Source organism: Papaver somniferum, chromosome 4 (genome assembly GCF_003573695.1).
Source record: "Papaver somniferum cultivar HN1 chromosome 4, ASM357369v1, whole genome shotgun sequence".
NCBI classification, from domain to species: domain Eukaryota; kingdom Viridiplantae; phylum Streptophyta; class Magnoliopsida; order Ranunculales; family Papaveraceae; genus Papaver; species Papaver somniferum.
In genome coordinates, this window is record NC_039361.1 from 161104642 (window position 1) to 161125592 (window position 20951).

Here is a 20951-nt window from a genome sequence, read left to right on the forward strand (position 1 = left end):
GGTACCAATTCGTATAAAACAACACAGTCCTGACTGTTGAAGTAGAGTAGAGTTAAAATAAAGATGTTAGTCTCAAAATTCATTTATGACATGAACTATATTACGGTTTTGAAGGGCAATTTTGATAGATTTTCCCAAAATAAAACAAAATTTGAATTCCTTTCTCACAATATAATCGAATAGTATGTAATCATCACACACCAAAACAACATTACTTATTACTGTAACACAAGTACAACACGGTCACTCAATTAAGGATTGGTCTAGCATCCATTTGTTGAGCAACTTTGACAAAAGATGGTCTAGCTGAAATATCTTCCCACCACGCCTTAACATGAGCCCTGGAAGTGATCAAATCACCATATGGGGTCCTCTTTATGAAGTAGTGAATGTAAGGAAGGTGGTGCAGATCAGCAAGGGTGAAAAAATCACATGCCAAGTATTTTGAATTGCTCAACCTCTCTTCATATATATCAAGTACCGAACCCAGTTTCAAGAGGTATTCATCAACGACTGATTGATCGGGAGTTAGGCCAAGGAAAGGTTTCATTAGCTTCTCAAACATTATCGGATAAATAGCAGCGTTGAATTGTTGTGACTCTACTTCTAACCACACCCCAACCAGTGCTCCTTCTTCGACACTGTCATACCTAAGAAGGTCCGTACCGGACCTGTACTTGCGGCACAAATACCCGGTGATTGCTCGAGATTCTACTCAAAACAAAATTTTAACAATGATTTTATTTTTTAAACAATTTTGGGGAATTCATATCTCCAAATAATTAACAAAATCATGATATCCAATAGGAAAGAAGCAAGCTAAACGGGCGGGTGAATAACTTACCAAAAAGTGTGAGGGAGCCATCTTCCAAGACGGGAACCTTCCCAAAAGGCTGTTTTACAAAGGGAAGAAAATTTAGAGGAAGTAACCTGATAAGTACTTGAATATAACAAAATGATCAAAATCGAAAGTAACTAGAATGGTTAAACGTACATTTTTAGCGAGGTGAGTGGAGGATTTGTGTTCTCCTTTGGGTAGATCGACATGGACAAGCTCATACTCCTCGATTACTTTCTCGCCTAGGCATGTCATCACGCAGGCGGTTGCGCAAGACTTTGGAATTCCATATATCTTCATCATACCCATTGTTGCAAAGAAAACTTGAGAGACAAAAAGTGATTGTTTAGAAGGTGATGAACTGATGCATGGATGAGAGTGGAGATTTCATTATATAGACAGACAGACAGACATAATGAAAAAATTTATGACAAACAATATCCCCCTAGTATAGAGGAATCTATTAAATTTATTGTGCTAATAAGGAAAGATCAGTGATTAGGATGTACTAATTGCTTCTACTGCTGAATTTACCTCAGCTTCTTATGGAAAAAAAAATTATGTCTCTGCACTTGCAGGTGGTGGTGGCGGCTTTGTAGCTGCAGGTGGCCTCACATGAGAACATGAGAATCTGGAGCTGCAGACACACAAAAACATACATTCATAAATAAGTAAAAACTAAAGCATAACACTCTACCAAAAGTGTTTCCGCGCCAGGTAGGGGTCGAACCTACGACTTTCTGCTTAGGAAACAGACGCTCTATCCACTGAGCTACAGGCGCTTGTTGGTATCTCAAAAACAAAGAAGATTAAAATGGAAAGAAATTTTACATAAGACTCCAACAATGTTTCTGGAAACTGCTCTGAAAACAAGCGGGAAAATAATGCAAAGAACAGCTTTCTTTACCTTACCATATGTTGAATGCCTGCTAACAGTTTATATCACCATATAGAATTTATCCAACTCAATAGACAAAGTAACAGTAGCTATCATTTGATACAATTTGGTTTCTTTGAGGAGTGAAATCTGACAAATGGATTTCCCCTACTCAGACAATATGATGTTACACCACTTGTCTAAAAAGAAGAAATTACTTTAAAATGTGACAATCACCCTCATTGTGGAGTTTTTGCATCATCGTTCGTCCTCTCGTAGGGAGTGTCTCTGAAGGATTGCTACTGTCTCTTCCATGGCACTGCAATTACAAAGGCACCAACATTAGTAACTAATACTACAACATATATTGCTTCTAGTTCTCACCATAGAAATGCAATTTGACAAGCGTAGGGTCAGGAAGCAATACTTATGTTATGCTTGTCTGTATGTCCCAATGTCGTCAAACAGGAGATAATCATATCATTTCGCTCCAACACACTCTCGATATTGATTAACCAGACTATAGAAAACATCGTCACATGGAACTAAATCAAATTAAAGCACATCTCTGATCAAGTTCTGGATGACTGACATGATTGGGCATACTAGATATGACTCTGGCATATTCTACCAGTGTCTAGTTTCCGGATACTAGCTATGATCCGAGGTCTTAGTCGGTTTAACGTACACTTTGCAGTGGTCATACAATGAATACAATGTAAAATAAAAGACGGAAAATCAGAACCAAAGACTGGAAATCTGAATTCTGTGTTTAAATCAAGTCTACTCAACTCGAGTGAGATTCAGGGCTGAGCCACCTCCCACTTAGGCTCCTTACTTTATGTCTGGCACTCCCTTGAGCAGTGTCATATTGATATGGAAATTATTAATAAAATATTCAAAAGAATAAAACCATTTTGGTTTTTCTTTACCTTCCAGGTCTTAGGATTTTGTAATATCCTTGCCTTGTGAGGTCAACCACGGTCGATCCGGCACGTCCTGCAGGAAGCAAACCACCATCAAAGACATACTTGCAGTGCTCCCATAGGTTCTCAAAGTCTTTGATGCATACACTGCTTGGTTGCCCACTTAAGTTTGCGCTAGTAAGGGCAAGTGCACTTCCAGAACCACGTGCAATCATCCGAATAAATTCTGAATGTGGAACACGAATTCCTATGCTGTCTAATCCTGGATTCAAGGATTTCTCAAGTATACTAGACTCACCTGAAGATGACCAAAGAAAAGAAAAACGTATTGAAGACCGAAATGTTAAAAATCTTTTTCGTCTTTGTAGCCCAGATCACGGATTTTACCGCAAATACAAGAGCTAGGGAAAGCTCCTATGTTCATAATTTCCTATGTGCACCTCAAGAATTACTATGTTTGTCACATTATGTATTATAAGTGTACAACGGATAATAAATATGTTTGTGAATCAAACCTCGCATTAGCACAACAGTGACAGGTCCAGGGAGAAGGCTATCAAGCAAATCACTAGGCAAATGATCTGTAACAGCAAACCTCTCAATGTCTTTAACATCCCCAACACAAATAGCTAAAGGACTTGTTTGTTTACGCCCTTTAATCTCATAAATCTGATGAACTGCTTCTGCTGAACTGCAACATAGTAGAATCTATACCATGAGTATGTAACTTCAACTAAAGCAAAATAAAAGTTTTACATGGACACAGGAGTAACTAAGTATTCCTCAATAACATATACACAGATACAACATAGAGGGATCGAGCTATGCGTGCAGATACGATAACATGTGTGTAGGTCTGCAATGAACTAACAAATTCATAAAGCTACTAATATTAAAATCTTAAGTAAAGCAAGAGGAATTAAGTTTCAAACTGTACCAGGCATCACAAGCGAATCCATAAAGAGTATCAGTAGGCACAGCAATGACTTTTCCCCCTTTGATAGCTTGAATAGCTTCATTAACATAGCCTTCTGTTGCAAGAAGAACTGCCCTTGTTATTTTATCCTCTAAACCTAAACCACGCCATTTCAAATTCGAAGTATCCATTGTTGTCGAAAGACCAACACAAAGCCCCTAACTTGATGCCGAGAACTGAGAAATCTTGAATTGGGTAGTCCTGAATAAAGTAGGTTATAATGCTCAGAAAGTAGAACAAACAAATAACGACTAAAAATAAGATAATAACTAAAGTAAGCTTTGAATATGTGGATAGAAAGAGGGAGACTAACAAGTTCTAAAGAGCACCTCTGTCAATAGAAGGGTGTGTAAATCGAGCACCCAGAATGGGTAATTTTTCAGCAATTCTGGCAGGAATATTCATCTGTAAGCGAAGTTGGGAAGGGTGTGAGGACCTAGCTGTCCATTAATTTCGCCAACAGCATGTTTAAATGGACAAGCTAACAAAATTACAATCATGCTCTGACGTTTAAGATTGATTGGTTTACATCTCAACAAAAGAGATGTATCACTCTATGGATTGTGTTACACCAAAGATGTGCAAGTGGTACAAATTTAAACTAATTTCTTCTTTTTAGACTACTGGTGTAACATTATTTCTTTGAGTAGGGAAATTCATTTGTCAGATTTTACTCCTCTAAGCTACGAAATTGCATCAAATGATAGCTCAGTATTACTTCTTCTACAGAAGGTACAATTTATCGTGCCAGTTCTTGGCTATAAAACAGATCTTTACCCGTATATTATTCTTATATCCATCAAATATCCTATCCTCTTACATCCAAGACTCTTCCATTACTGTGAATTAACTTGATATCAAAGATAATTAAGATTAAGAAGAAAAAAGCCTTTGCTCTTACTGATTGAGTTGAGAGCCTTTGTGTTGCTGCCCTTGTTACGCTTGCAGTTCTGCAAAAGTGAGAGCAAGTATAGGAATCAAAAACAGCCAATACATATCTAGAAATTTAACGTCAACATGAACTAAACAATCTTTATAAAGCTATACAACACAGTAGAGTTATACAATTAACAAATATTGCAAAGAAAAACTGGAAGGCAAAAAGTTCATTGAAGGGCACCAATTATCACAAAAGGTTGAATAGGTGCAACTGCGTGGTGAGTAAATAAACAACATACACGTTCATCGAAAACCATGCAGATGTACTATGCCGAATAAATTTTAGAGTAGCGCAACTACTTTGTCTACAGTAGTCTGAAGTTTGAATCGTGTTTTATAAATCGCAAGCCGAACTAAGAGATAATATCTTCAACGCTCGAGGTTGTGAGGCTAATGGTCCCTCATGTTCAATCTCATCCCATACACCAGCCCGAAGAGAACATATACAATGATTTGATTGAAACGCAAGTCACAAACCACAAAAATGCATTTCTAAGAGTTCATATGTAGTAGTTCTTCATTTAGTTTAATAATAACAATTACCCATTATAAGCAAAACTACATGGTTCAGCAAACACAGGTTAAGATAGATAGTAATGATCCATTCCTGTATCAGCCATAACCTGTAATCACACTCCACAAATCAAAACCCTTAAAAAATATATATACTAACATTCTACAAATCACAAAAGAAAGTTCTAAATTTAAGAAAGTTGAGAAGTGGAATCAAAATTGAAGGGATTAATTGATTATCTAGGTTGAAGGATTGTTGAACTCCACTTAAAACTTTGAGAGATTTCAAAGTTTAATTGAGCATTCTTATTAAAGCTTGAGCACACAGGATGGGATAAGCAGGAGTTCTGAAAAATTTAAGTTCTTACCTTGTGTAGTTTTCTAGTTGATGCAAACTATTGCTTTTGAAGAAGAAGAAGAAGAAGAAGATGAAGAAGCTTTTGATGATTCAACTTTGCCTCTCTTGAACAAAATTCCTTCGGATTTTCGGAAGAGAGATGAAAACATACTTCAGTCGGTTTTAACTCATTTTCTAATTCTTCTTGGAGTCTGCTTCAAAAACAAAAGAAAAAAGAAAAAAAATCTTGGACTAATTTTCCCAGGTCAAATTGGGGTAAACCGGATTAATTAGGTAATACTCATTTTATTCCCATCCAAACTAGTGTGTTAAAGGGTGTTTAAAAAATGTTAAAAGACCAAATTGCTCATACTAAAATAACCATGCCGAGTAAAACATAATAATAAAAACAAATTAAAATATTTCTTCTAAACTCTAACTATACATGATGAAATATAATAAAAAAAAATAACGAAGAATCAAAACGAATCAAAAGTCGGCAAGGTATTTTTGTCAACCTTGCCGACTAAAATATAGTCGGCAGGGTATAAGGTTGAATACCGTGCCGACTTTTCATCTCTGAAATTAGCAGTTACAGGGTCGTCAAAGTATCCATCCCTATACCTTGCCGACTATATTTTAGTCGGCAGGTTATAAAATTAATACCTTGTCGGCTATAGTTTAGTCGGCAGGTTATGAAATTAATACCTTGCCGACCATGCATTTGTAACACCTTTCTCTGTATGTCAAAAATCTTATAATCGGCAGGCTATTTTTTTGTCGACCTTGCCGATTATTCATACTTTCAGAACCGAAAAGGTTGATTCCTTCTATAATTTTGAGTATAAAATCACCCAACAGCTCTACAATCCCATATGTATAAGTGTTTGGGTAGTAGGATTTCATTTCCGTTACAAGTAGAATTCTCAAAACAAAAACAAAAACAAAAACAAAAACAAAAAAAAAAAAAAAAATTCAAAAATCTACCGACATCCATTAGATCAATCTAAAATAAAACCTAAATTTCAAAATTTTAATCAACTAATTGACTAACTAAATTAGTTACCCTAATCATGGTGAATGGGCTTTGTGTTTTACTTCAAAATGACCTTATTTTGTCTCATTTGGTATACCCCAATTAATTTGGGTATACCCCAGTTTGGCCAGGTAATTTTCGAACGGTTTTTAGGGACTAGCCTTTTTTGAGGGGACCATTGTTTTATTTTGGGTAAGACATTAGAAGTAAACCTAGGTCACCCCTTATCTAAATATTTATATTAATACCAAAATTACACTCCTGATTATTTTTGTGTAATGATTAGTTAGTGTGATTAATCATTGATTAAGGTTAAATTAATAGATGGTTTTTTTAAAAGAAGTAGAATTATTGAGTGACTAAAGTAATAAAAGAATAAGAAGATGAAGAAAAAAATTATTTTTAGATGGGTGAATATGGAGAAAAAACATCCTCTGGGTACCGAAGTATGCTGGTAACTTAGTGAATGTTGCTATAAATGACCGAAAATATCTTCAAAATCAAAATTGTAATAAAACATTTCAACCAGGTCAACAAAGTTCGGTTGTATTATATGAAGAACATGTAACCGAACTTTCTGCAACTGCAGTTCGGTTAATAAATCCAAAATCACAGGCAACCGAACAAGAGCTTTAATGGAGTTTTTGTTTGTTCGGCTAGCTGATGAAAAATTAAATGTAACCGAACTACTATGCTCGAGTTTACAGATCTTTATTCGGTTCAGTCGACTCGACCACGTTGTAACCGAAATTTAAGCAACAGAGTTCGGTAGGTTCACAAAATCTCTACGAACCAGTCACTCAGACGAACCCTTAGTTTTTCCATGCACTTAAAATCTATAGGTTCGGCATGATCGCGACATTTATAAAACATTTCCGAACTCTATGTTCGGTTAGCAGAAAAAATTGCGAGTTAACCGAACTCATTATATAGGTTTTCAGAGTAAAGTTCGGTTAGGAATTTTTTTTATTTTTGCGATTAAAATGAACTCAACATTTGGCTATACAGAGAAGAGTTCGGTTTTGAAATTATTCTTGCGACTCAACCGAACTCAGGTGTTCGGTTAGACAAAAACAAATTCTTAGCCGAAGTGTTCTTCGTGTTCTTCATTTTTAAAAGTTCGGTTGTAAAATTAGGGTTTTTTTCAAAATTATCCTAACCGAACTTACTACTGTAACCTCCAAATTCAACATATTTTGATGACTACTGATCAAAATTTCAATCAAAAACGAATTAGAAGTAATGGGTTTGTGGGAAAATACTTATGGACATGTTTGTTTATAAAAGATTGATTAATCTATGACGATGAAAATTTAATGATTTTGATTAGATTTGTATATGATCAGGTTTAGATGATCATAAATTGATGAAGAAAAGAAGAAGAAAAATTGTAGAATAGAGGAATAAGAAGTTGTAGATTAGTTATAATTTAATTAGGTAAAAGGGTAAACTAGTCATCTCCACCTTTTAGGACACCCCTTATAATTATAGGAAAGATGGCCTAATGAAATCATGGTCCAAAAAAAAAAAGAACAGTGGTGCCCAAAAAATCGTTCTAATTTTCGATGATTTGGGCTTGTCTCCTGTCTTAAGATAAGCCCAACTTTGCTTGGCCGATCAACTTACTTATGAACGATTTTTTTATTATTATGTTTTCTTCATAACTAATAGTAAAAAACCAAGGTGACCAAATTTGGAGTACAAAAAACTCCGTTCAAATGTTGGGACCCACTAAAACTCCATATTAAACAAAATTGATACAAAAATCCCAAATTTTTAAAAATTGATACAAAAACCCCAAATAAAATTATTTTCATCAAATTCTAAACCTAAATTGGTTTCATAAAATTCTATGATGAAACTAAAATTGGTTTCATAAAATTCTATGATGAAACTAAAATTGGTTTCATCAAATTCTGTGATGAAACCGAATTTGGTTTCAACTTATTTTTGCCTATTTTTTTTATCATGAAACCAAAGATTTTAATGATGAAACAGTAAGTATGTGATGAAACCAAATTTTTTGGTGGTACCGTTTCTAATTAGTGGTGGTATTGGTTGGTGGTGGTGCTTTTTATGGTGACGGTAGTGCTAGTATTTATTGCTAGATGTGGCGTTGGTTGCTAGTAGTGGTAATTAGTGGTGGCAATGATGGTTATGAAGCTGATGGTGATGGGTGGTGCTGGTTGGTGGAGATGGTGGTGCTGGTATATATTGATGGTGGATATGGTGGTGATGGTTGGTGATGGTAGTGGTGGCAGCGATGATGGTGTTGATGGTTGGTGATGGTAGGATGGTGGAGTGATGTTGTTTGTCATGTTACCGTTGATTAGTAATGGTGTTACTGGTTGGTGGTGATTGGTGGTGGATAATGAAACATTTGGGGGTTTTGTGTTACTTTTATTATTTGGGGTTTTTGTGTTACATTTATTTTGATGGGTTTTTTGTGGATGGATAGTGACACCTTTGGGGTTATAACTCACGGCATGTTTTTCTTTTCTTTTGGCACATCTCCATTTTTGCGAAAAACCCTAATCTAAGTAACCAAACATCATATTTCGAAGAACATATTTATTTATTTATTCCTTTTTCATTTGGCACATCTCCGGTTTTGTGAAAAACCCTGATTTAAGTAGCCAAACATTACATTTTGAAGAGCATACGTAGAACAGTTCGATTATGAAGTTTTTTTTCTCGCAACCAAACCTTGTATATGTTAAGCGTTATACTTTGTTAGGTTAAGTACCTCATTACCAAACTCTAAGTTGTAAGTAATATTTCATGGTTCTGCGACCTATAAATTTTAATCTCCTAACGGAACTATAAGTTGTAAAAATATTTGTGATTCGGCTAACTACAAAATTTGTTCTCCTAACCGAAGATTTCTTTGTATATCATGTTTCACATTTTTATTTAGGCTTCAACGAAATATGAATAGAAAGGAAAAGACTGCATCTTCTTCCAAATCCTCTTGCAAAATAACTAGAGAGGTAAGTGTTGAAGAAATTATTGATATGATGACAAATGATCCAGAGTTTGTATGATGGTTGATCAGTGGAAGCAACTTTTTGGGTTTTGAGTTTTATCATAGAAAGGGTGATAAAGTAGTAGGTGCACAAGGAAGAAATAAATACACAAACAACAATGGAATCAAATGCCTTACTGTTTTCTATTTCTTTCCATAGGCATCTGTTAAGTTTTCCTTAATTTTATGTTTATGTTATTGAGGATTAGGATTAATTTGTTGGGTGATTTTCATATCTCATGTCATTTTCCTGAGATAACGGCAACCAACAAAATTTGATTTCCTCCTTTACTTTTTTTTATTTTTTTTTCTTCTGCTGAATGGTTTTCGGTTTGGTTCTTAATACTCCCTCTGTCTCATATATAATGACGGAGTTTTGAATTTTTGTAATCTAGTTAGATAGGCCGATCTCAAACAACATGATAGTTTTTTTCTTCGTATATTACTTTTATTTATGATGCATATATGTGAAAATATGAGTGTCTGACTCATTTGTGTCCTGTAAGTGTGTAAATCACACGTTCTATTTTCTGTTTGTTATTACAGCTGTATCTGTAACAGACTGTTATGTCTGATAACAACTTTATCATTTCGTTTTATATTCTGTATCAGTCTTTATAATATTTGTCTTCAGTTTTCTTATAGATTTATCAAAATATTGATAAAAAGTTTTATTCGATTTTTAAGAAATCTATCATGGTATCAGACTTCTAAGGAAGATCTTGATTCTTTCATTTTTTGATCATTTGCGCTGCAACTAAAAACTCTCAAAATCTCTACTATATCTGATCTCTCAAAATTTCTATTCAATACCCTAAAATCTTCCAAAAAAAAACTATGAATCTTGATATAAATTGATCAACAGCTCCACATTTCTCCATCTTCTTGATCTCAAATTTCTAAACATTTCTTGATCTTGATCAATGTTATTAATATTTTTCATAATTTCTTGACCCAACAATGGCTACAACTTTACCTTTTTAGAGTATCACAAATTTTGTTTCAGTCAAGCTAAAAGAGGATGGTTCAAATTACTTGATATGAAAGGATTAGTTCGAGTTGAGTCTTATCATGATTACATATCTTGATGATCTTGTTGATGGATCTGGTCGAATTCCACCTGTATTGATATATGTTAAAGGTGGGATGGTACTACATCCGTTATTTCTTCATTGGCGCAAAATAAATCGATTTGTTATGTCAAGTATGAATGCAAAAATTGATGAATCAATCTCTAGAGGTGTTATTGTTTTTACTACGGCAAGGAAAAATTGGGTATATTAGGAACATGAGTTTCTATAAAAGTTCTCTGCTAGGAAATCTCTTCTCCGAAGTCAACTTCATAGAATCAAGAAAGGTAATAAATCAATATCTGACATACATTAATGACTCTCTTGCTGCTATTGGTGATAGAGTTGATGAGTCTGACATCGTAATGTATGCCTTAATGGGTCTTGGTAAAGAATATAGTCGATTTGTAATTTCTGCTCAAAGTAGATGGACTGAATTTCCACTCAGCGATGTTAAATCAAGATTATTACATCATGAGCAGTGGCTTAAGGCAGAGGAGAGTAGAGTCTGTTTAAGTTCTTGATAGTCATAATTCATCTTTATATTCTAAAAATACTTCAAGATATTCTACTTCTTGATCTACTAAACCTAATACCAAGAATGTAAATCTTGTAACACGGTTTCAGTCAAATTGAATGTCAAATTTTCAAAAAAAAAAAAGGTCATACTGCAAATAGGTATTGTTTTAGGTATATACCAAACAAGAATACTTCAAATAATCAAGATACATCTACTGGTGGTGACACTTCTAATAGTCTTCAACAAGATTGTTTTGCTAGTCAAGCTAATTGTGTACTTCATACTTCTGAACTCAATGTTGGTTCAGTATGGTTGTCAGACTCCGGTGCTACTAGTCACTTGACCAAAGTGAAAAGGCGGGGGTCTAACAACCACACCCAATATTTCACTTAACAATCTGTATGGAAAACTCAAATATAATTCCAAGAGAATCAACTAGACAGTCAGACTTAGTCAATGGAAATATATCCAAGAGTTTCTTAATTCAATCTGCAATCAAACAAATAGGAATTTTCAAGCCCGATTGAATAAGAAAAATAACTTGGACGGTGTCATAAACCAATATCCAAGTGTCAGTCAATTCAATCAATAACCCAAAGGCCGGATTCAAGAACTGATTGAACTTAACGCACACCTTGTGATATTTCTATTATATAACAAAATATAATCTGGAAAATAAATAACACAGATACCAGAAGTTCTGTTAATGAGGAAACCGCAAATGCATAAAAACCCCAGGACCTAGTCTAGATTTGAACATCATACTCTATTAAGCCGCTACAGACACTAGCCTACACCAAGTTAACTTCGGACTGGAATGTAGTTGAGCCCTAATCAATCTCACACTGGTCAAGGTACAGTCGTGTTCCTTACGCCTCTAGAACCACGTCGGATACTGCACACTTGATTCCCTTAGCTGATCTCACCCACAACTAAGATTTGCTACGACCCAAAGTCGAAGACTTGATAAACCAATCTGTCTCACACAGAAAAGTATATAGAATATATAAATCTGTCTCCAATAGATAAACCTATAAGTTTTGTTTCGTCTTTTGATAAATCAAGGTGAACATGAACCAATTGATATACCAGACTTATGTTCCTGAAGAACAGCCTAGAAATATCAATCACCTCACAATAATATTAATCATATGGTAGCGAAACAAGATATTGTGGAATCACAAACGATGAGACGAATATGTTTGTGACTACTTTTTATCTTTACTATCGGAGAATCAATCCTGAGAAAATCTTAGAGAAGATATTACTCAATACGACAGAACATAGCAAGATCATAACATGCAGCTACAGAGAAAATAGTTGGGTCTGGCTTCACAATCCCGATGAAGTCTTCAAGTCGTTAACCTATAGGGTTTCGTGAAAAACCTAAGGTTAAAGGAGAATCAACTCTAGTTGCAACTAGTAACACATAAGAGGTAGTGTGGGGATTAGGTTTCCCAGTTGCTAGAGTTCTCCTTTATATAGTCTTCAAAATCAGGGTTTGCAATCAATGCTTCCTTGGTAACAAAGCATTAAATATTCACCGTTATATGAAAACCTGATTAGACTCAAGCTAATATCTTTCAACCATTAGATCAAACTTAGCTTGTTACACACAAATGAAAAGTGACTTCATTTAGATATGAGTAACCCTATCTAAACGTGTGCACCTTGTGGGCTCAACAATAGTTAACCGAAGTTAGACATATGAACATTATCATATAAACCTCATTCATCTTAACCACAACTAGTTCAAATGACTCAAATGAAATGTAGTTATGAAATTTTTCAATTGTTTATATTCTCATAGAAGTATACAAGACACAATTGAAGCAAATTTGATTTTGATTCACTTGAATCAAGTCATGAACATTATAGCCACGGTTTGCAAAAGATTGCACTACTTAATATATAAATGTATTAGTTCATGAAAAAAACGATTCTAGAACTTAACCCACTCAAGTATGCAAACGGGTACGCATACTTAAGTATCCGGAGTTGGACTGTGTCCGACAGTATGCGAACGGGTATGCATACTATCACACATCCAAAACAACAGTTGAATTAGTACGGGTACGGCTACACATACAAAACTTCCCAGACTTCAACTGAGTTTGCCAGTACGTGTACGGGTACGCATACCAAGGCTCCCGGACTTTACTGACCTTACCAGTACGCATACGGGTATGCATACTATACCGGTCTTGGATCAACATATATGCAAGTACGCATACTATGTCTATAATCCAATTATGGTTAAGTGTTATGAAGTCTATTTCAATCATTGAAACTTTCTTATAGGACGACAATAGTTGTTTTCACTAACTATTAGCATCAAAGCGATTTTCAAGATATTGAAATAATCAATACGAAACATTCTGAGTCTACATCAAATGATTGTATCACACAAATCATGTAAGATGTTACCAGGAAATTTTCACATGATCATATTTTGACTTTCGTCAAGAATATAAGATGAACTTGGTTAAAGAGAAAGCATACCAACACATATTTCGAGAAATATGTAAGCGAGTTAAACTCAGCTCGAAATATCAAATGTGTATAATCGAATACTATATAGTAATATGATCACTTTTGTCTCAAGAAGGGAGATAGAGTAGAAATAGATTTTTTGAGTGATAGATGAGTTTCAGTCTCCACATACCTTTTGTTGATGAAGTTCCACAATCTCTCCTTAGTAGTTCTTCGTCTTTAATCGATGAACGCCGTGAAGTCTAAAGCTTAACTACATAATCTATCCTAATCCGAGACATTACTATAAGTAGACTAGAAATCAAGACTTATAGTTTTGATCACTAAACTTGAAAAACAAGCTTGAGGTAGCAACGCTTGCGAGTTTGACCGAGCGGTTCTCTAACACAAAGATATTTCTATTCTTGGTGAGTCTATATTAACTTTATGATGGTTCTGACAAGGTTATGGTATGTGATGGCACTATGCTTCCCATTTAAAAAAATGGTAATATAATTCTTGACACCAATTCCTGTCAGTTTCATTAAGATGATGTATTATATGTTCCAAGCATTAAACATAATTTGTTATCCATTGTTAAGTTCACAAAGGATAATCAAGTATCTGTTGAGTTTTTTTACTGGGGTTATGGGATTAAGTGTGTGAAGACTAGAAGAATTCTTACTGAAGAAAAGATTCAGAATAATCTATATCCTATGGAATGTCTTACATCTTTTTCTCTTACTGATACAACAACTAAATCAAAGACTTAATTCACTTTGGCATCAAAGGTTGGGACATACTACATCATTAATACTGAGCAAAATTACTTCTACTGCAACCATTCAGCTAGATACCCCGTTTTCATGTCTTTGTGAAGCATATCAACTTGTAAAAATCATAAACTGCCATTTGCTGATTCTATAGAGTTACAACTTCATCTCTTCATTTGGTTCGTTGTGATATTTAGGGACCAGCACCTGTTATATCTACACTTGGCTTCAAATATTATATCTTGTTTATTGATGACTTCTCAAGATACCACTGGGTTTATCCTATGAAGAGTAGGTCTGACAATTTGCAATATTTCCAACATTTCAACTCTACTTCAGAGAATGTGCTATAAGCTTCCATCAAAAAAATTCAGTGTGACAGTACTCTGAAGTTAGTAAAGGGTCAGTTTAAAGCTTTCATAAATGAATGTGGTATTGTTTATAGAGTATCTTGTCCTCATCTACATCAACAAAATGGTTTAGCTGAGCGTAAACACAGGCATATCATATAAATGAGAAATACTCTAAGTTTTCAAGCATCACTCCTAAGCATTTATGGTATGACTCATTCTTATCAGCAACTTATATAATTAACAGATTACCATCAAATATTACACTTTAAATCTCCATATGAAATTTTATTCAATACTTTGCCAGAGAATTCTTATTTTAAAGTTTTTGGGTGTTGTTGCTATCCAAATCTAGAAGCTTATAGAAGTGATAAGCTTAGTGCAAAGTCTTCAAGATGTGTTTTCTTGGGTTATAGTCCCATTCATAAAGGATACAAGTGTTATGATTTATCAACCAGAAAACTTATATTTCTGTACATGTGAATTTTGATGAAGACAAAATTTTTTTGGAGGACATAATGATGTTATAAGTCCAATTGTGTTATTAGATGAGGATGTTGAAGATTCACAAGTCATTATAGATACTTCTTATACTTATAATACTGATGCTTCTTCAGATCACAATGTTTTTGATACTTTACAAGATCTAAGAGTGGAATAACAAAGACAAAGCAACTTCCTGAAGATTTTGTGTCTCACTGTATGGTTAAATGTCTTCTACACTCTGCATTTGCTCCTAGTATAGTTCTACTCTAGAACCTAAATCTTTTAAGACAGCTAACAAGGATCCAAAGTGGCAGGGAGCAATGAAAAATGAGTATAAATCATTAAAGGACAATGATACATGGTCTTATGTGCCAAAGGATACAAGCTACAATGTTTAATTTGGGTAGTAAATGGGTTTACAAAGTAAAATTGAATGATGATGGGACAGTGGATGGATACAGGGAAAGACTTGTTGCCAAAGGTTATAATCAAGTTCATGGAATATATTTCAATGAGACATTTGGTCATGTGGTAAAAGTAACTACAATAAGGGTAGTTCTGACCATTGTCATTTCTATAAATTGGTCCATCGGGCAATTGGATATAAGCAATGCCTTCTTGCATGGCTTTGTGAATGAAGATGTGTACATGCACCATCCACAAGGATTCATAGATCCTGAGAGACCAGATCATATATGCAAGTTGAAAAGAAGTTTGTATGGACTTAAGCAAGCTCTGAGAGCCTGGTTTGAGAGGTTATGTAGCCTTTTGTATGATTATGGATTCTTCGGGTCTTCATGTGATCATTCAATGTTTGTTTATCAACATGGAGATACTATGGCGGTATTACTTCTTTATGGTAATGATATTATCTGACTTGTTCAACAGAAGAGCTTTCCACGACAATAATTTCTTATCTGCATAACATTTATCCAATGAAAGATCTTGGAGTACTACGTTACTTTCTAGGAGTTGAAGTAACGTTTCAGGAGGGTACTCAAAAACTACTACTTACTCAGAAGAAGTATAGATTGGATATGTTGCAGAAATTCGATATGCTCAACTGCAAGCCATCCAAAATTCCAGTATCCCCAGGTCCAAGACTGTCTATTTCTACTTCCACCTCTTTGTACTGTGACAATACTTTAGCAAATAGTCTAGCTTGCAATCCAGTATTTCATGTCAGGACCAAACATGTGGAGATAGATTACCATTTTGTAAGAGAACTGGTCAGGTCTTTTTTTCTCAAGATCTGTTATGTACCTTCCTGTAATCAAATTGCAGACTTGTTTACTAAAGGTCTTGCACATGGAATTTTTCCATCTTTACCAAACTGATGTTTCTTACAGATTATCAGCTTGAGGGGGAATGTGAGAATACGAGTGTCCGACTCATATGTGTCCTGTAAGTGTGTAAATCACACGTTTTATTTTTTGTTTGTTATTACAGCTGTAACAGATTGTTATGTCTGATAACAACTTTACCTTTTCCTTTTTTATTCCGTGTCAACCTTTATAAGGCTTGTACCATTAGATAGGTGGAGTGGTAGTTTCAAGATAATTTTTAACCATTTTATCCATATTTATGCTGCTTGGTTATCATTACAATTGAATTTATATCTCTAATATAAAGAATATAATAAAGGGTTAAGCATAAAAGACCATAGATATTTATAAAATAAAAAAAAAATCTTAAACTAAATTTGTTAAACCATCCGCCTATGTGTGGTACATAGGGAATATGGAGTATCAATGTATAAATATTATTACAATTAAATTGATGTTTCCAGCATAGGAAATAGAGGATCCATGATAAAAAGTTGAGGGAGTATAACTTACAACTTTAAAGAATTTTCTTTTTTGAATGCTACATTAAATTTATATAAGAGTTTGGATCCATTTTCTCACCATTCCTAATAGGAGGTACCATATTGCTTGGGGTGTGCTAAAAACCGAATAGGACAAAAACATCCCTTGCCTTAGGTTGTTACACCCCAGGCGATATGATACCCCATTAGGAGCCATGCATTTTTCAAGAGTTGCGATAAATCATTTATCGCTTTTTTTTTCTCACACTCTCACATGTCACAACCACAAAGAGCAACTTGGGATTCACAGCTGTGGTGTCCCAAATCTGTGAAGGCCTTGTGTAGATCCTCGTAAGACTCAGTCAAGTAAACTAGTTGACTTTGATTTTTGACTGTACTTGTGTAGTGTGTGTGTGATGGATAGACTAGTCCGGGAAAGTGTAGTTTCTGGTGAATCTACTAAATCGTTTGCCGTAGGAGAAGAAAACTTCTCAGCGCCTAGGCAGATTATATATGGATTAGTAGAGTGTGCAGATATATCATCATCTGATTGCAGTAAGTGCCTCGGCCGGGTTGCCAGGAACTTATCCGTATGTTGTAGTGGAAAAGTTGGTGCGACTGTTCTCAATCCAAGTTGCAATTTCAGAAATGAAATGTATCCTTTCTATGAGTATAACCCAAGGTTATCATTGTTAATGCGAAGCCTCCTCGGTCGTCTTCTTTACCCATGTACTAGGAACAAAAATTAACCTCAGTTATGTTAATTTTCGCAAGTGTATTTTGTTGCTTGGTTGGCCTCCCTGTAATTGTGATGTAATAAGTGTTGTGAAATGAAATGCAACGGGATATTAATTTCACGTATCATATCACGGACAGTGTCATTTTATTTGGACGCCAAATGACTAATATATTGTTTGGATACACATCCAAAAATTACTTTTTAACCTATGATAGCAAAAATGTTAAAAATTAATTTGGGCATACTTTCATCCATCACTACCGAGAATATTATTGGATTACAACAAGGTTTGAAAAACAGGTCACTGCTCAGGTCACGGCTACTGAGCGTGACCGTTATAATACGTTTTGACGGATGTGAGCACGTTTCAGGCGAAAATCGTGTTACTTAGGAAAAAACGCGTTTTTTATACGTTATTCTAAAATAACGGGCGTTATAACGGTTAAATAGAAAATGAAAAAAAAAATGGTTTGAAATTCCTATCTAACGGTTACAACATGCGTGAAAAGAGTTATAACGGGTCAAATAACGTTCTTATAACGTTTTCTATATATTATTATTTTATTTTTAAATATTAGTTGTAATTTTTTAATCTTTAATTTAAAATATAAAGAATTGTAAGAAAATATTTTATATTTTTTTATTAAAAGACGGTTATAACTGACGTGAAAACGGAAAAAATGGTTTAAAAAACTTACGTTAAAATGTTATTTAGATGGAAAAAACGTAAAATTCTACTTTAGAAAAACGGTTATAACGTGTGTGAAAACGGAAAAACGATCCTAAAAAACTACCGTTATTTCTTATTTATCGTCATTATATAGACACGGGGTTCGGGGACCCTCACGACCACGATATATGAGTGTGACCGTTTTAACGTTTGTTTTTCAAACCTTGGATTACAGGATAACATGGTTTTTGAATTTAAACGGTTATTATTTAAAAAATAATTCAAAGATGTAATGACTCTGGCGTTATAACTTACAAGGTCTGGCCGTATCAAAAGAAGAAAAAAAAGCAAAAAGAAATCTATCTTTTCCCCTTTCCTTTATAAAACTTCAAAATTCTCCTCCTCCTTTTATATTTTGCATCTTCCACTGTTTTCTATCATTTATCACTCTCACACACTCTCTCTCTCTGTAAACTCAAATAATCTCTGGTCTTGCCTTTCTCCGGTTTGGATCCGAAAACCAAGGTATGAAAAAAATGAAACCCCAGATTTAATTGTTTCTTCTTTTAGTTGTTGTTGTTTTACTTCAAATCCATTAATAAGCAATGGCGGATCTAGATTGTATGTAGTCAGACAGTCACCATCTCATGCTATATTCTTAGTTTCAGTAGTTTCATGAAACGTGTATGAACAAGATCTGACTCGGCGTTTGTTTGGTACTTTTGAGAGTGGATTTTTTTTCCACTTTTTAGGGCGATCCCCAAAATTAAACCCTAGTTTTTGTAGATATCTTTGTGTTTTGATTATATGTAACTTTAAAATGTGAATCTTATACAGAAAGACAGACAAAATGGGTCGTGGAGTCAGTTATGGAGGAGGTCAGAGTTCTTTAGGGTATCTCTTTGCTGGTCCTGAGGAACCAAAAACAGCTGCACCTGCTGCAACTCCCACTGCTGCTGCTGCTCATACCCCCCCAGTTCAGGTGGAACAAAATGTACCTGCAGCTAACAAGTCTTCCCCTTCGCCCCCAGCAGATAAAGCTAAGCTGGGTCCAGCAGGAGTAGTGCAGGGTTCTCTAGCCAATAACTACTATCGCGCTGATGGCCAGAACACTGGCAATTTCATCACTGTAAGTCTTTAAACTAGGATCTGTGGAATTTCATCATCTGGTCCCATTCTTAGTTGATGACTCTCTTTTTCGGATCCATGAAACAACTCTCAGAGGTTTTTCCCTTTTGGAAGATAGAGGAGCGAAACAATCAACCTATTAATATTGGAAGACCAAAAAGATTTATCTGCGAAACAACACATCTGTACACTTACCTTATAATACAGCCTTGGACAAGCCATTCTAGCTTCATTGTGAATTCATGCTCTGTCTAGCTTCGATGTATTTTTATCTTGTATGCTTGGTTATGTTGCATTTGCAATTTTGTGTCTGTTGTGAATGGGTTGCTTAGATTTTTGTGGTTATGCTTATAAATGTGGTTTCTGGATACAGGATCGACCTTCGACTAAGGTTCACGCAGCTCCTGGTGGTGGATCTTCCCTGGGTTACCTCTTCGGCGGAGGTGGTGGTAGCAACTAAGGTTATTTTTTCTCCAGAGTAGTAAAGTTATGGGTTATTTAGACCCGTAGTAGTAGTAGTAATTATGAGAAACTGTATCTTAAGATGATAAACAATCTCCTATGTAATATATATGTCTTCCTAAATGTATTCGGTCTGTAAGCTCAGCCGAGGATTACTAAGATCAGGTGCAAAAAATGCCTCAACTACAAGCTCAATGACATTCTGAAAACCTTCATTTTTGTAATGAAAGGTTCCATCTGCAACTTGAGCCGATTTCCTTAAATCCACTTGGCTTTTAATGAAGCGCTGATTTAAGAATTTCTGTGTTACTTCTTGCTATATATGTTCAGTTGAATTGATGCTTCATAAAACTACTAATAGTATCCTTTCTGCATGTCTATTGAGTTTCTCAGTCATACGTTACTGTATTGGTTTGACATGGATTGAATTTGTGAGACAATACAGGGAAATCAATCCCTGTCGCATGAATCTCTGCGAACAAATCAACCTGAGCCATATGAGATGGTTTCTTCATTATCAAAAAGATCGGACAACACAGCCGATATATTTCCCCACTTATTTTCATTTCACCGACATTTTGCTCTTCTAGTTCCAGACAAGATGTAGTACTCTTCCTAATTAATATACACTGGCGAGAAGTCACAAGATTTTCCGGTCCCAATCGATGAATCAAACTCGATTCAGAACTAAAGAAGAATTTAACTTCGGAAACAAACAGGAATAGAGGTGCTACACTTAATATAGACACCCTTGATATCTTCTTCAATCTAGACATACAATTGAAGGTTCGATAGAGTAATTTACACCATTATAATGTACAATAGTTGAGCATCTAATAAAATGGGTAATCGAGCCCTAAATAAATCATCATAGCAGAAAATAAAATCAAACACATTATTCCGAGTGAAAATCTGAATCCACTCATCTACTAACAGTAACGTGATCATGTAAGCACACCGATGACCCATGGATGCTCATTCTCCTAATAGCGCGTTTGGATACAATT

At 34.9% G+C, this 20951-nt stretch overlaps 3 protein-coding genes and 1 non-coding gene across 13 annotated transcripts; 1 reads left to right on the forward strand and 3 right to left on the reverse strand.

The window, feature by feature from the left end:
- Nucleotides 1-5: 5 nt before the first annotated feature.
- LOC113271772 (glutathione S-transferase F13-like) lies at nucleotides 6-1656 on the reverse strand. The gene is made up of 5 exons (XM_026521684.1): nucleotides 1569-1656; nucleotides 1373-1475; nucleotides 995-1161; nucleotides 845-893; nucleotides 6-711 (listed from the first exon to the last, which is right to left on the reverse strand). Exons 3-5 carry the CDS (start codon nucleotides 1145-1147, stop codon nucleotides 248-250), a joined length of 666 nt encoding a protein of 221 aa, XP_026377469.1. The 5' UTR covers nucleotides 1148-1161; nucleotides 1373-1475; nucleotides 1569-1656; the 3' UTR covers nucleotides 6-247.
- Nucleotides 1548-1620, reverse strand: TRNAR-CCU. Its single transcript has one exon. It is a non-coding gene; the product is annotated as a tRNA-Arg (tRNA).
- Nucleotides 1657-1761: 105 nt separating the features above from the next.
- On the reverse strand, nucleotides 1762-5640 carry LOC113271771 (yrdC domain-containing protein, mitochondrial-like). 10 transcript variants are annotated; one of them, XR_003322345.1, is made up of 9 exons: nucleotides 5438-5640; nucleotides 5100-5179; nucleotides 4519-4567; nucleotides 3579-3818; nucleotides 3157-3332; nucleotides 2788-2939; nucleotides 2648-2714; nucleotides 2143-2235; nucleotides 2019-2034 (listed from the first exon to the last, which is right to left on the reverse strand). XR_003322345.1 is itself a non-coding variant. In XM_026521682.1 (8 exons), the coding sequence occupies exons 4-7, from the start codon at nucleotides 3746-3748 to the stop codon at nucleotides 2658-2660; spliced, it is 555 nt and encodes a 184-aa protein (XP_026377467.1). In that variant the 5' UTR covers nucleotides 3749-3818; nucleotides 4519-4567; nucleotides 5100-5179; nucleotides 5438-5640; the 3' UTR covers nucleotides 1762-2034; nucleotides 2648-2657. The 10 variants fall into 10 exon arrangements, 8 of the variants coding, with proteins under 8 accessions (XP_026377467.1, XP_026377464.1, XP_026377463.1 ...); XR_003322344.1 differs by having other exon boundaries at nucleotides 1762-2034; nucleotides 2648-2939; XM_026521682.1 differs by lacking the exon at nucleotides 2143-2235 and having other exon boundaries at nucleotides 1762-2034.
- A 13077-nt stretch (nucleotides 5641-18717) lies between these two features.
- LOC113271774 (protein SPIRAL1-like 2) lies at nucleotides 18718-20295 on the forward strand. Its single transcript, XM_026521685.1, has 3 exons — nucleotides 18718-18879; nucleotides 19192-19483; nucleotides 19856-20295. Exons 2-3 carry the CDS (start codon nucleotides 19205-19207, stop codon nucleotides 19940-19942), a joined length of 366 nt encoding a protein of 121 aa, XP_026377470.1. The 5' UTR covers nucleotides 18718-18879; nucleotides 19192-19204; the 3' UTR covers nucleotides 19943-20295.
- The last annotated feature ends 656 nt before the right edge of the window (nucleotides 20296-20951 follow it).